General features: G+C 51.2%; 1 protein-coding gene across 3 annotated transcripts in view; it reads left to right on the plus strand.

Moving 5' to 3' along the window:
• The first annotated feature begins 862 nt into the window (after positions 1-862).
• CYFIP2 (cytoplasmic FMR1 interacting protein 2) overlaps positions 863-13,583 on the plus strand; it is a 54,547-nt gene continuing 41,826 nt past the window's right edge. Inside the window, exons 1-5 of one of the 3 annotated variants that reach the window (XM_062607506.1) lie at positions 863-1,059; positions 7,670-7,810; positions 9,842-9,931; positions 10,012-10,089; positions 12,919-13,020. In XM_062607506.1, coding sequence (XP_062463490.1) covers positions 7,694-7,810; positions 9,842-9,931; positions 10,012-10,089; positions 12,919-13,020 — 387 coding nt within the window. In that variant the 5' untranslated portion in view covers positions 863-1,059; positions 7,670-7,693. Of the gene's footprint in view, positions 1,060-6,895; positions 7,001-7,669; positions 7,811-9,841; positions 9,932-10,011; positions 10,090-12,918; positions 13,021-13,583 lie in introns of those variants that run through there. The other 2 variants (XM_062607504.1, XM_062607505.1) reach the window with 2 other exon arrangements.

Below are 13,583 nucleotides of genomic sequence, written 5' to 3' on the forward strand. Positions count from 1 at the left end.
TGATATAAACCTGGTGTTCAAGCTTCCCTGCAGAGCCAGCATATACCCGTGGGGAGCAAGCTCAGGCCCACACTAGCACAGACAGAAGGGCAATGGTTTCTAAGGAATCAGGAATGGTCAGCATCATAGGCTGATGCTCAGGTAAAAGTCACTGCCAGCACCACCAAAGAAATACATCTAGACCTGTATCTAGACCCTCAACAGTCTTTGTGTACCCGGCAACGTCTTTCAACAAACAAACAGCCATAACAGAAGCTGAGGGCTGCAGAAAAATGAATTAAGGCCCTGTGCTGGGCTTCTATCAATCACCACGAGGCAATGTTCCTCTGAAAACTGTAATCCCGCTTGGATTTCACAGTAGATCTGAAGAGCTGTATTGGAGCTTTAAAAAGAAGCATGAGCAGAAGGACTGGAAGCTTGTCCCTGAAGAAATGCCAGGTGCCAAAAATGCCAAAAGGAAGATCTTTCGGATGCAGTGCTGACTCAGAAGAGGCTCATAGCATTCTGAGCAAAGGCATTGACTGCCTTCTGCTTTTGGTCCCTAACATGCTGGGTGACCCAAGGCTCTCTCTGTAACGGGGGCTTTCGTTAAAATGGTAGGCACAGCTGAAGGGTGATGTGGGGAAGGCAGGCTGGACACCTGAGACCCTGCAATCTCAGCAACGGGGCGATGGGGAACTCCACACGGGTCCTGCCATCTCAGGGACCCAAATGCGCTCGCCCAGCATCAAACCGGGGGGTGGAGGGGCTGCGGCGGCCGACCCCAGCCCCGTCCTCCTCCGCACACCGGCTTTACCTCTCCCCACCGGGGGCCGCACTGCCGCCCCCCGCCAGCAACAGCGGAGGGGAGGACGCGGCCCCCCAGCCCCGCCGCGCAGCCCCGGCGCTGCCCGGGGGAGGAGCCGCCTTCCCGCGGCGGGGGCCGGGGCTCCCCCCGCCGCCGTGCGGAGGGGCCGGCGGAGAGCCGCGGAAGTGCACTTGCTGCAGCCATTTCCTGCTCTTTGTGCGGGCGGCGCGGAGCATCCCGCGGAGCGGAGCATCGCACCCGCGGAGCGCCAGGTGAGCGGCGGGGACTGCGCGGGGGCTGCGCGGGGGCTGCGCGGCCTTACCCGCTCCCATTCACCCGCCCACCCTCCACCTCCGGGGCTGCGCGGGGGCTGCGCCCGCCGCCGCTCCCGGTACCCTGCGGCCGTGCCGGGTGGGCTCAGCGCGGGGCAGGTGCGGGAGCGGGAGGCCCGTGCGGGCCGGGATGTGCGGGGTTGTATCCCACAATGCTTAGAGCTACCTGCAGCGTTCAGCTTCTCCGCAGCCGCTGCAAAGCCCCGGGAGGGGGGTGCGTGGAAATAGCGCAAATCCCCCTCCTCCGCATCCCGGCTCCGCGCTCCCAGGCCGCGGAGAAGGTGCCAAGCCCCGGTGCTGGAGGGCCCCGCAGGCCCCTCCGCGGGCGGCAGCGGCAGCGCTGAGTCGCGGCAGTGCCTGGCGCAGGGAGATAGAGCGATGGAGGGGATGGAGCAGGCTGAAGGTGGCCCCGGCGGGGGCTATGGCCAGCGCCCGCATCATCCGTGGTGTGGAAAAATGGTGTCCCTGGGGGAGGATGGGGAAGGAGGAAGGGACGGGGTCTGAGCCACGGCCGGGAGCGAGGGGCTGGAGATGCGCCCTCAGGGTCGTGCTTTGGCTTCGGTTGGAGGCGGTGAAACCTTCCCCTTCCAAAGCCGGCAGCTCCCAGTGCGTGAGGCCGGCAGGAGCGAGGCGCGGCCCGGGCAGCGCGGCTTTGTATAGAACTTCCCATCGAAGACGCTGGGAATGCGCCGTGCCAGCCGCATCCCACCTGGGGAGGGAGGAATGGATGCGTTCTGTAGGGAATATCTGCGGGTTGGAAGGACCGGGAAGGAATAAGGAGAAGAACAAGAGGCACACGCTAAAACCTGCCTGCGTGCTCAGGGTTGTTTTGGAGAAGGGGGAAGGGTGGCGGTTGTGTGCGCTGTCAGAGGACGCTGCCAGCAGCAGAGCTTGTCCCCTTCGCCATCTGCCGCTTTCCACGGGGGGTTCCTGGCCGGAGGGCGGTTGGATCACAAAGATCTCCAAGAATTCGGCCGAGTCGCTAAACCCTCCCGTATCCCTCCTGCCCTGCGCTGACACCGAAGGGAAGCGCACCCTCGTGTTTTGCATGGTGACAGTTGTCTGGGGTTAGTCACTGGGGGGTGGCTAGCCCGGTGTTTTGGTGTCTGTCACAGCCGTATAATTCTAGGGTAATTCCCTGCAAAGGACAATTCGTTTCTCCTTTTCTCTGTACAGTTGTTATTAATGAAGCCTGAGGAATATGGAAAAATCTTCCATTTTCTGACCAGGGTCTCTTGAGCAATGCTCATTTCACGATGGTAATTTTATTAACAAACAGTCATCATCTTTTCATGAAAAATAGGAAGACTGGTTCTGGAAGAGAAATAATTTACAATGCTGTCCTGTGTGATTTGATTTCCCAAGAAGTGCTGTAACTAGCAGCAGTGGGCTTGCTTGTAAACTTGCTCTAAATTTCCCAGCTGTATTGGCAGTGCAGCTCTGTGTATGTGCCTCCTTCCTGACCTTCTTTCTTTGGCACCAGAAAAACAAAACAAAAAAAAAAAAATAAAATGATGAAGTTATTCTAAAAAGAATAAACTCCAAAATAATTGTATTGCTGAGAGACAGGCGGCATAAATGCTTGGAACTGGGCCCTAATGGAATGACGGAAGATGTAGAGTGGAGATACAGAAGACTGGCTCCAGGAGTCGTGCAGTTTGCCTTCCTTTTTTAATGGGAAGGGTAATTTCATGGTTATTAACATCTGTGTCTGTGTAGGGCAGGAGCCCAGCTCTGCCAGCCTCCCTCATCTTTGGCTGTGTTTATTTGCTCCTGCAGAGAACCTCTCCTGACTGTGGTGGTGGTTGAAATTACAAGTAATTCTTACAGCGGGAGAGAAGGGGTTGATGAAACGCATCCTAAAACACAAGGGACTTTAATCCCATGCATTTTAGGCAAGGGTCAAACTAAACTTTTGCACCCTGAAGTTGTTCTTCTTGACTTAAAACATGTTAGTGGCCAGGAGCAGTTATTCTCTTGTTGTGAGGCAGTAGGTACCAGAAACATTCTGCTTTTATGCACCCAAGGCATCAGCCTGCTGGGGTACTCATTGGGCCAGGATGCTTCCCGACCACTAGTTACATGCTACTTTGGAGTAAGAGGGAGAAACATTATGACAGGGCAAAAACAAATTAAGTGACATTCCCAGGTTACCCAGGGACTGGAGAACAATCCAAGATCCTCAGGAGGTGACCAGCAGAAGTTTGTCCTACTTCTCTACACTGCCATCTCCACAGCAAAAGTCATTTTGCTGCTTGTCTCACCCCAGACTTGCAGGGCTAGGACTGTTCTTACTGCCAACCTCCTGGGCAATTCCCATTTTTCCTTGCCTCCTTTCCTGCTTTTGGTAGCTGCTGCAGCTCCAATGTGGATGTCTGCTGTAAGAGCAGGCAAGCTGAAAACCGAAAGAGCCTGGACCACTTCCCCAGAGCTCTCAGCTTCGAAGCGGAGCACATATGCATGCAACGTATTCATCATTACCCTGCTTTTAAAAGTCTTTCTTTGTTCCCCCGAGCTGCTCTAACAATAACATCATCTTTGTTCCTCTCGCTGTAGAGAGGATGATGTTGCACCGATACTTCTGGGCAAGCATTTTGATGGGGAAGGTAGGACCTGCCCTGCGAGTTCAGACATCTGGGATGTTCACCCTCGGTCTTTCTAAAGCATTCCTACACCATCTGTTAAATCTGCCCTCCAGGCTGCTGCCACAACAGAGTCACTGTGTCGGGAGCTCTTAATTTCAGTCTTGGGGTGGTGGGGCCATGCTCTGTGCGTGGACTCCACATGGCCAGTTCCTTGTAATGTCTAGAAGCCCCAGTGCCTCCGTGTGACCATTTGGCTTTAGAAGGTCTAAGAGATGACCAGAAGGGATGGAAACATGGGATGGAGAGAGGAAGTTTCTGCAACAGCTGGGCAGAAAGTGTGGGCAGCACTGCACTTGAGCACTAACTCTTATTAGCAGAATCAGCCTGGTGGTGCATCTTTTTCCAGGGTTCCCTTGGAGTGGGGTTGCCTTCTGCCAGATTCCTGTTCAGTTTTGCCAAAACATGTAGAACCAGAGAGGCTTTGGCCCCTCTGACCAGTGGCAGGATGTGGAGAGAACAGTAGTTTCATGAGACAGCTCAGAGTAGCCCGTGTGGCTGTGTTTGAGGCTGCTCAGGCAGGATGTGCTTTCTGTGTTCACGTGCCGTAGCAGCAGAAAAGCCCCGTTCCTGGGCAGGCTGCTCATGGGTGGTGCAGCCCCTGGCCTCATGACCATGTGCACTGAAGTACTGCTTGCAAACCACCACCATAGAATCATACAATCAATGAGGTTGGAAAAGACCTTTCAAATGGGCTAACTCTCCTCTTCCCAGCACAGCCACCTCTGCCCTGAGGCCCAGGTGGTGGATGGTGGTTAAGGCTTAATGAGGACTTTCTGATGAGTGTCCCCAGGGATCCCCATCTTCCCTGGGCTGCAGCTGCTTGGTCACTGCCCTCCTCATTGCTGGACCGAAAGGATGAAGCTGTATTTGCTGGGGCAGCCCCAGTATGTTTGTGTTAGAAACCTTTCTGCAGGAAGGTGAGGCAGCAGGACTTCCCCTTTCAGCTCTCTCAGGCAGTCCCTGTGGTGGGGAGATACCATGAAGCACCCCATGAACCATGCCAAGCAACTTCTGATGCCTTCAGAGCCTTTGTACCAGTGCACACCCCATAAAACTCCTAGATGCTCATGACTGGCAGTGGACCTCAACCAAAAGTAGGGCTCCCACAACCCCTACAGTCACCCCAAGGAGCAGGGGAGGAGCCTTGGCACCTTGGGAACCTCTCAAGGCTGCTCCTCTGTGAATGGTCTGGGGTGATGATCAAGGTCTGTTGGCCCTGGACCAGTATCCCCTCCACCACATGCGCCAGCTGTGAGGTTGCTGTCCGTTGCACTACGCTATATGCATGAGTAGGGAAGGTCCTGGCAGTCCACATTTCTCCCTGTAGCCTCTGTTGGTTTAACTGTTGGACTTAAGAGAGTGTAGAATGGAAATCGGGAGTCCCCATCAAGACTCCTCTATTAAACCCTCAAAGTCTGTGTAATTTTTCCATACATGTCCAGATTCCTGCACTTTGCTCAGGCATGGCAAAGCTCAGGGAGGGCTGCCGGAAGATTGCACCCATCATTTGCTATAGTTTGACACTTCCTTTCCTGTTCATGTATTTCTACATGCTGCCTCCCTTCCTCTAAGTGCGAGATCTTTAGGGGCAGGGACTGGCTTAGTCTTGCAGGTTAGTGCACTGCGCAGCACAGCAGGACCCTGACACCGAATTTGGGTCTCACAGGGTTACTGGGTTATTGGAGAAGCATCTTTGATTACAGCAAACACCTTGTACAAGTGGCCTTAGAATTTGATATACAGAAAAATAAGAAATGATCCCAAATAACCAGCTACAGCCTCAAAGCTGTAAAATGGAAGGGTTTTGTCTTCCCAAGCCTGAAGAATGTAATGACACATTGTGAGTACCAGGGGTGTTGTTTTGGGAACCCAGAGGTGAGTCTTAAGGCACTGGAGGATGGTGGTGGAGAGCAGTGGGCAGCAGAGGAGGTCCATGGAGCTGGGCCAGTTGAGCCGCCAGCCTGGTGCAGAGCAGCACATGGTGCTTGCAGGCAGGGAGGAAGCTGCTTCTGCCTACGGGGTGCCAGGATGTAATGTCTAGTTTTGACGGTTGCTACAATTTGTAACAGGAAACCATTTTAACAAAGAGGGGTGAGGAAAGAAACAAAATTTGGGTGTGTAGGGAAAAGGCTGCTTTTTATTTTTTCCAGGCACTTATTTCATGGTGCTTCAGCTGCAGGTAAAACCAAACCTGTTTCTCAGCTGCCTGATACCTTGGGGAGGCATTTGTGGAGGTGGAATGGGTTTTACCAGGCTCATACATATTCTTGCAGCCCATGCATGCAGGCAGAAATGATGACAAGAGGCACAGCAGCAGACTCATCCCTCTCATCACCCAACATGAAGCTGCCCTGGGAATACACAGAGTGTGCATCCCCCTTGGCCGTGGTCCTTGCTGGCTGAATGTGTGTCTATCTATGGATGTCCTGAAGTCATCGTCCTTCCATGCTCCCAGTGCTAGGAATGAAAAGCAAACATATTCTTGGAAACAATGACTCAACTAAAAGAAGAAAGAGGACCTAAGGGATTTGTAACAGATAATGGGCTGAATATGAGCACCTACAGAGATGCTGTTGTGACCAAAGGAACTGGTGTGATTGTATGCAAGGAGGGAGGTTACATTGCTGTTGTATCTGGTCCTTGTGGAGATGCCACTGGAGCCTTGTGTCCTGCTACGGTGTCTGCACTTCAGAAAAAAAAGCTTGAAAATGGGATCAAGCTTAGAGAAAAGCCAAAGAGATGATTAAAGGATTGGAAAATGTGTTCTGTAACGAGACAGGCAAAGAGCTCAGTCTGCTTGTCTGAGCCGAAGTGCAGGTTGCAGGGTGCTTTATGAAATGTGTGAGTATCTTGATGGGGACTTTGATAACAGAGAGCTCCACTGTCTTGCAGATTATAGTGATAAAACTGATGGCTTACATTTGAAACTAGACAGGCTGAGTGGGGGAAAAAAGGGGTGTTCTATTAATTGAGTGACATGACAATATTAAAGCATTTTCCCTCTGCAAACATGTAAATGCAGGGGGTGTTTTTCTAGGAGACCTAAGCTCTAGGTCAGCCACAGCTATTGCACATGGATTAGGTATTAACTGGGGAAGCCCTGTGACTGTGGTTATACAAGCTCTCGGCCTGTGTGACAGCAGCCGTCCCTCCATGCTTGTGCACTTCCAGTGAAGGTGAATGGCAGAGGCAATAAGGACATAGAGGTTTGGTTCCCATTAGGTAGCCTGCCTGGGGTAAGTGCCAGTGAGATGTCAGAAACATTTCCCCTTGCTTTTTATTTCGTGTGCAAATGGCCCTGTTGGCAGCCCAGGACCGGGCAAGGGACACTGCCTGTGAACTAAAAGCAAGGAAATGCTCTTTAACAACAACAACAACTTTTTCTGCTGCTTGCAGTGCCACAGCCAGCCTGTGCAGCACTCCATCCTTTCCAGTTCACCTTTGAGAATGCAGGTTGTTGTTTACAGTTTCCAGTGCCGTTCATGTGTGTGAGAAGGAGAGCATGTGAGTGTCAGCATCAGTCAGACTTCTCTAATTGTGCTGCTTCAAGAGGTATTTTTGACACCACTTTGCATTCTGGAGCATATGCTTTCACTTGGGGCTGCTAAAGCTGCACGGCAGCACCCAGCAGTTATGTCTCAAACAGTTTTGCATAGAGTTAGCAGAGAAGGGCATGGGTGGGTAGTTGTGTTCCTCTTATTCTGCATTTCTACTCTGCTGTTGGATCTCGGAAGGAGAGATGGCATAGAGATGTAGGTTAAATACACAAGAAAAGGAAAACAAGATAAACTGGGATCATGTCTCCTTGCAGTGCCAACCAGTCGTGGTTCTGGTTTTGTCCTTTGGCACTTTTCCACTCGGTCTTCTGGCTGCTGTCTGTATCACCTATTTTCCTTTGCATTTAGTGTGGAGACTGAACATCCAGAACCATGACCACTCACGTCACGCTAGAGGATGCCTTGTCCAACGTGGACTTGCTGGAGGAGCTGCCTCTGCCGGACCAGCAGCCATGCATCGAACCGCCTCCATCCTCCATCATGTACCAGGTACCTTCACCTCCGGATGTGGCAGGGCAGGGAGCGTTGTTCTTTAGCTCACACAAAGCACAGGGGCACGTGGTGCTGTGAGAACTAGCCGAAAACATCCTGGGTTCAGTGTGTTTAAGGAAACGTTCCGAACAGATCTAGCCACAAAGCTGTTCCCAAAGCCTTTAAAAGGAAAGCACTTGGGACTGGTGAAAGGCATCGTTAAGGCTGAGCAAGACATAGGGAAGTTAAAAATGACGGCCAGAGTGCTTGAATGGGTAGGAAGCAGGAGGTAAGATTTGTGATAACAGCAGAAAGTTCTCAGCGATGTTTTATTGTGCACATAGTTCTGTGCTTCCTTTTTATGGCAGTGCACGCATCTAAGGTCAGAATCAACGTTCTGCCTGCCTTTGGCTGGCCTTTGCCGTTACACAGCTGGAGCTGCTGGTCTGGGGAGCCAGTGGCATGCAAGGGAGGGCAGTCACTGGAATCACTTCTCTGCCTTGAACAGCCACAGATTTAGCTGCAGCTGCACTGACCAAGCAAAGCTTGGCGTGAGCCCAGTGCAAGGCTCAAACTCCTGCTTTCAGATCCACAGCAGGATGCCTTGGCTGCTTGTCTACCACACCCTCCCTATAGCACACACCCAGGGTTAAATATAATATGGGGTTACTTTCTCCATCCTGCTACTCCGGAATTCGTGGACTTGCCCATGGCAGTGTATAAATACACCCGCACAGTGATTGCAGTGCTGTGCACACAGGGGTCTGAAATTACAGTATCTCTTTCAGCAGGTCAAATGCGGGCTCATTCAGTAGCATTAGTATCTCTATGGGCTATCAGACCCAGAGGCAGTTCTGGGCAGTTCAAATTTCATCTCTTCCTGGAAGATCTTGATATTTTTTGCTTATCTCTTCTCTCAATAAATATTTAGTCTATGCTGGCTTATGTCTTTTGAGGGGCTCAGGATCAGGCCTTATGGCACAGCCTCCTTTCAGGGCCATGAGTGTGTGCACACAGCTGGGGCTAAAAACCTCCTTTAAACTGGATATCACGGTGTTGGCCAAGCCTGTTTCCTCATCACAATGGGTTTGTGTGTACCCCTCTCCCTTGCTAACCAGAAATACATAGGCAGCCTCAGCTTTTGTTGTTGTCACATTGGTCATACGTGATGTCCCAGAGGCACTAAGAAGAGTAGCCCTGTGGCCGTGGGTCTGTGCTCCTGGTTTTTCCACTCAGGAAATCAGTTATCGAGGTGAGTGTGGTCACTGCAATGCTAATGCCATTGCAAGGAGCAGCTCTGAGTGCTTGGGACTCTGCCCTCCAGTAGACAGCACCAGCCAGCCCTCACAGAGGAAGCTGCCTGAGCACAGAGCATGTGAATGGGCACTTGGTGCACAGAGGAGATGAGGAGGTGCTTGTTCATACCCTGCCTTTCTCTGCACTTAGTCCCCTGGCCTGACCCAAGTAGTAGTTCAGCTTCCAAATCAGCTGTTTGTCCCAAAGCATCTGCTTGCCAGAGCAGTGCTAGCACTGATAACAGCACCTGGATGAGTGCTGACGTTCATATTTATGTTTTCCAGACTTCCCACTCTCTGCCCTTTCTGTGTGTTTATTCTTTACCATTCCTGCTGACAGGATGTGGTGTTTCCCTAGCAGCCAGGACACAAATGGAAATTAATGAGTTACCCACCTAAAATCCTTAGAACAATTGCTGTGGATTTGCTCTCTGGTGTGGCTGCAGTTCCCTGTAGCTGATCCCCAGCTGAGTCTGGCTTAATTTTACAAGGGTTTGTCAGCTTTGGTTGCCACATTTTCGCACATAGAATCTGCAGGATTTCCTTTAATGAACATGTGTGATTCAGAAGCTTCTCAGGCTGCATGTATGAATCTACTTCAGACATAGAGGCGCAGCACCTCAAATTGCCCATAAGCTGCTCCCATGCCCCAGAAGCCCTATTGATTCTTTTTGCCAACACATCCCATGTTGGACTATATCAGGTGAGCAAACCACCAGCTGTACGTTAACCTGCCTGTCTCTTCCACCCACAGGCTAACTTTGACACAAACTTTGAAGACAGAAATGCCTTTGTGACCGGCATTGCCAGGTACATCGAGCAGGCGACGGTGCACTCCAGCATGGTGAGTCCTGAGGGCTGTCCCACTGATGCTGAGCCTTTGGTGTGTGCCCTGCCCCAGCAACACCTCTCTTTGTCTTTCAGAATGAAATGCTGGAAGAAGGCCATGAGTACGCTGTGATGCTTTACACATGGAGGAGCTGCTCACGAGCCATCCCCCAGGTACTCAAGCCATTTCCCAGGCAGGAATGTTCTCAGAACACCTCACTGTTTTTGTTCTTAGTGTGGGTTAGTTTGGGCTGGAGACAGAGAACAAAAGAGCAGAGAAGACTGAAGAAAACAGAGGTGCTGCAATGAGAGACCCCTGACTCTTCAAATGGTCTTCTCCCCACCAGAGTCTCAACCACCAGCCTCAGGAGCTGGTAACCATTTAAGGAGCAGATCTGTGCTGCTGTCCTAGCAAAGGATATCTGCTTTGCAACCTCAGAGTTGCAGAGCAACTCTGTGTAGATGTATGATGTTGAAGAGCAATATCATGTATAGATGAGGCTCTGTCCCTGACCCCCTAACAGCACCTCTCAGCTCAGTCACACTCACCACAACCCAGCTGCCTTTATATGCATTTCCTGGTTTCATGAACCCCTCCCCTGTTCCCCAAAGCAACCACATCTGAAGTTATTTCATCCCCACAGTACCAGCTTGTTTGTCCTACAGCTGCCAACAGGACTAGGCTGAGCAGAGCTCTGATCCAGAGCTGAGGATAATGCTGTATTTTGTCACTTGGGTCTTTATCCACTTCTCTGTCTGGAGAATGGGTAGGCTTTGCTTTAACTACAGCAGTGTGGTTATTTCCTTCCCAATGCACCGCTTGAATATTTTTCTCTCTCCTGGTGTTGGGCGATGGAGTTTACTTCAGAAAAAGGCAGTTAGGTTTTGGAAGTTGAGTGTAAACTCATCAGATCTGGTTTATATCACATTCTCCTGATTACCATTGTGTGGTATCAGGAACTTCAGCTTCGGTTAAAAATAGCCCCAGTGCCGAGTGGGACTCTTGTGTTGTGTGGAGAAGGGAGCCCAGGCAGCCTGGGATGAAAACAGCAGAACCTCTCGATACGTGGCAGACTCAGGCTCTCCCTGACTTGCACAGAGCAGATTAGGCAGCTGGGGCAGGTTTCAGCATCCCAAACTGCCGGGATGCTCTCTCTGCTCCCATGCGAGTCCCAGATTGTGGGTGTTATGTGAAGACATATGAAGAAGCACCTTGACACACCAGAAGCATTTCCCCAAATGCCCTTTTTTGCTGCTGATACACCAGAGGATCCTGATCTCCCCCAGTTTTGATCATTCTCCATCTCTGCTGCTAGTTCTGCTTCAACTGTTTTCTAGTCCTTCTCTCTCCAGCCTGAATTTTGGTGGCTTCATCCTGCAAACACCTACAGACATGAGTAAGGTTGCCCACATGGTGATTCAGACTCCAGCTCGGAGCTTGTCTTCTGCAGTGTGAACACGTGCTGGATCGCTGCAATAACACCAACTGATGGTGCACTTGGGTGGGTACAGTGCACTTCCATTAACCCTGCAGATAAAAGGGTTTGCAGCGCTTCCATGGAGCCACGAACAAATATTTCCACATGGCTGGCAATGGCTGTGTTTGTGATTCCCCGGGAAAGGTCAAACCTCAGCTCCCCTCGGGTTATAGTCTGCTGATGGTCCCATGAGACCCCGCCATGGGGAGATTTCTGCTGCTGATTGGATGTTTGCTTCTCTCCCATTTATATTTGATGTGCTGTTGCTGCCTCTCTGGCTGTAATAACAGAAGGTGTGTTGTGGCTGAGCTGATGGCAAGAGTGCCACAGTTAACCTGCTTTAGTGTCCTCCCATCCTGGTCACCACTATGATGTTTGTGCCTGTCTATGCACAGCTTGTGGGGTCCCTGCTCCCTGGCCCATTCTCCCCACTGGAGCTGCAGACAATGCCACATGTGACAGAGGAGCAGACAATACCATGGTATAGGGTTCATTTACAGAGTCACCAGTTTTGATCTTGCAGTGACCCCTGCACTTTGCCATGGGGCACATGGCTGCAGGCAGGGGTCCTGTCCCCAGCCCCAAAGCTTGGTACCTCTCTGTGCCACATCAGAGACTGGTTTTTGAGGTGAAGAGCAGAGCCTACACCTAAATGTACACCTCCCTGCTGTGAGCTGCATCCTCATGGCCGTCAATATTGCCTGACTGCGGTATGAAACACCAGAGTAGGGACATTACATGCCTCACTACAGGGAGGGCAAAGCTACTTTTCCATCTTCCCACGTGTAAAGCTGGCTGAGTTGTTCCCTCATCAGCTGCTGGGATACTAAATTTGCATCAGAGCTGTCAACCCCTTCACAGCCTTGTGTCAGCAACAGCTGAAAACAAAACCAGAGGAGGACAGCAGCATGCATTGCCCTGGGCAGTTGGGGTTTTCCGTGAGAGTTTGGCAGTGACTCCAAGTAACTGCTTGGAAATGAGATGGATGACAACTGGGTAACTTCAATTTAGCTTCCTAGGATGCCAGTGAATGTGACTCACTTCATTGCTGGTAGCCACATACACACCCAAGTTGTTGGTCAGCAGCAGAAGCAAGTTATCCCAGCAAGGCTATAGCAGAGCCATAGCGTGGTGCCTCGTGTGTCCATGGGTCTTTACAATGCAGTGTCTCAGATAATATTATAATATAACATCCCCACATTGTGTAACATGTCCAGACTCCATATTGCATGTGTTCTACCCCAGACAAGTGCATTTAGAAGACTTATTTCTCAGAGTCAGGATTGAGGCTGTTTATAATGCATGAAGAGAATTTCACACCTGAGAAATAGCCCCTTCTGCTGTCACCTGACTGTTGGAAATGAGACGGATGACAACTTGCCCCAGGAAAAAGCTCCCTCTGAGCTCCTCCACTGTCCTCAGATGGGGACAGGATTCACTCTGAAACAAGAAGATGGTGGTTGCTGCAGTCCATGGCTGTGTTAGAAACTGGCGCTGACAAGAATGATTTGTCTTTGCAATGCAGGTGAAGTGCAACGAACAGCCAAACCGAGTGGAGATTTATGAGAAGACAGTGGAAGTCCTGGAGCCAGAAGTCACCAAGCTGATGAAGTTCATGTATTTTCAAGTAAGTGGTCAAATAGATAGGCACTTGCCTGCCAGGCCAGCCTGGAGAGTCCCCAAGCCCCTGAGTCTCTTCCTTGCAGCCACCAACAGATACCTGAGACATCTCTGAAGGAAAATGTGTGTCCCTTACTCATCCCCAGAATCCTGTATACGAGTTGGGAATGAGCACACCTCATCCCCTGCAGTTCATGGAGGCCCAGAGTCCCCACTATGTGGAGCTAATGGGCGGCGCAGGCTCCTGTTTTTCCTGTGTGCTGTCTGTTGGATGTGAAGAGCTGTTTCTCCATCAGTGCCAGCACAGCTCGCTCTTCTACTCCTCCCTCTGAAGCAAAGACAGGAAGAGCCAAGGGCTGGTGATGCAGCTGGTGCCTGGGGTGGTGGGATGCAGCCATGCAGCTGGACACACTCCTGCTGTGCCAGCAGGAGCAGGGATGTGCTTACAGCCGCCTGAACTCGGGGGGCAGCCAAAGAACACCAGAGCTTAAATTTAGCAGTTGCTACACTTGAGGCACCTAACAAAATACTGCTTAGATCCCAACAGAGCAGTGCCCACGTGGCAAGCAC

This window comes from Pezoporus occidentalis, unplaced genomic scaffold (genome assembly GCF_034315485.1).
Source record: "Pezoporus occidentalis ecotype Australia unplaced genomic scaffold, CSIRO_AGI_Poc_V1 ctg124, whole genome shotgun sequence".
Classification (NCBI taxonomy): Eukaryota; Metazoa; Chordata; class Aves; order Psittaciformes; family Psittacidae; genus Pezoporus; species Pezoporus occidentalis.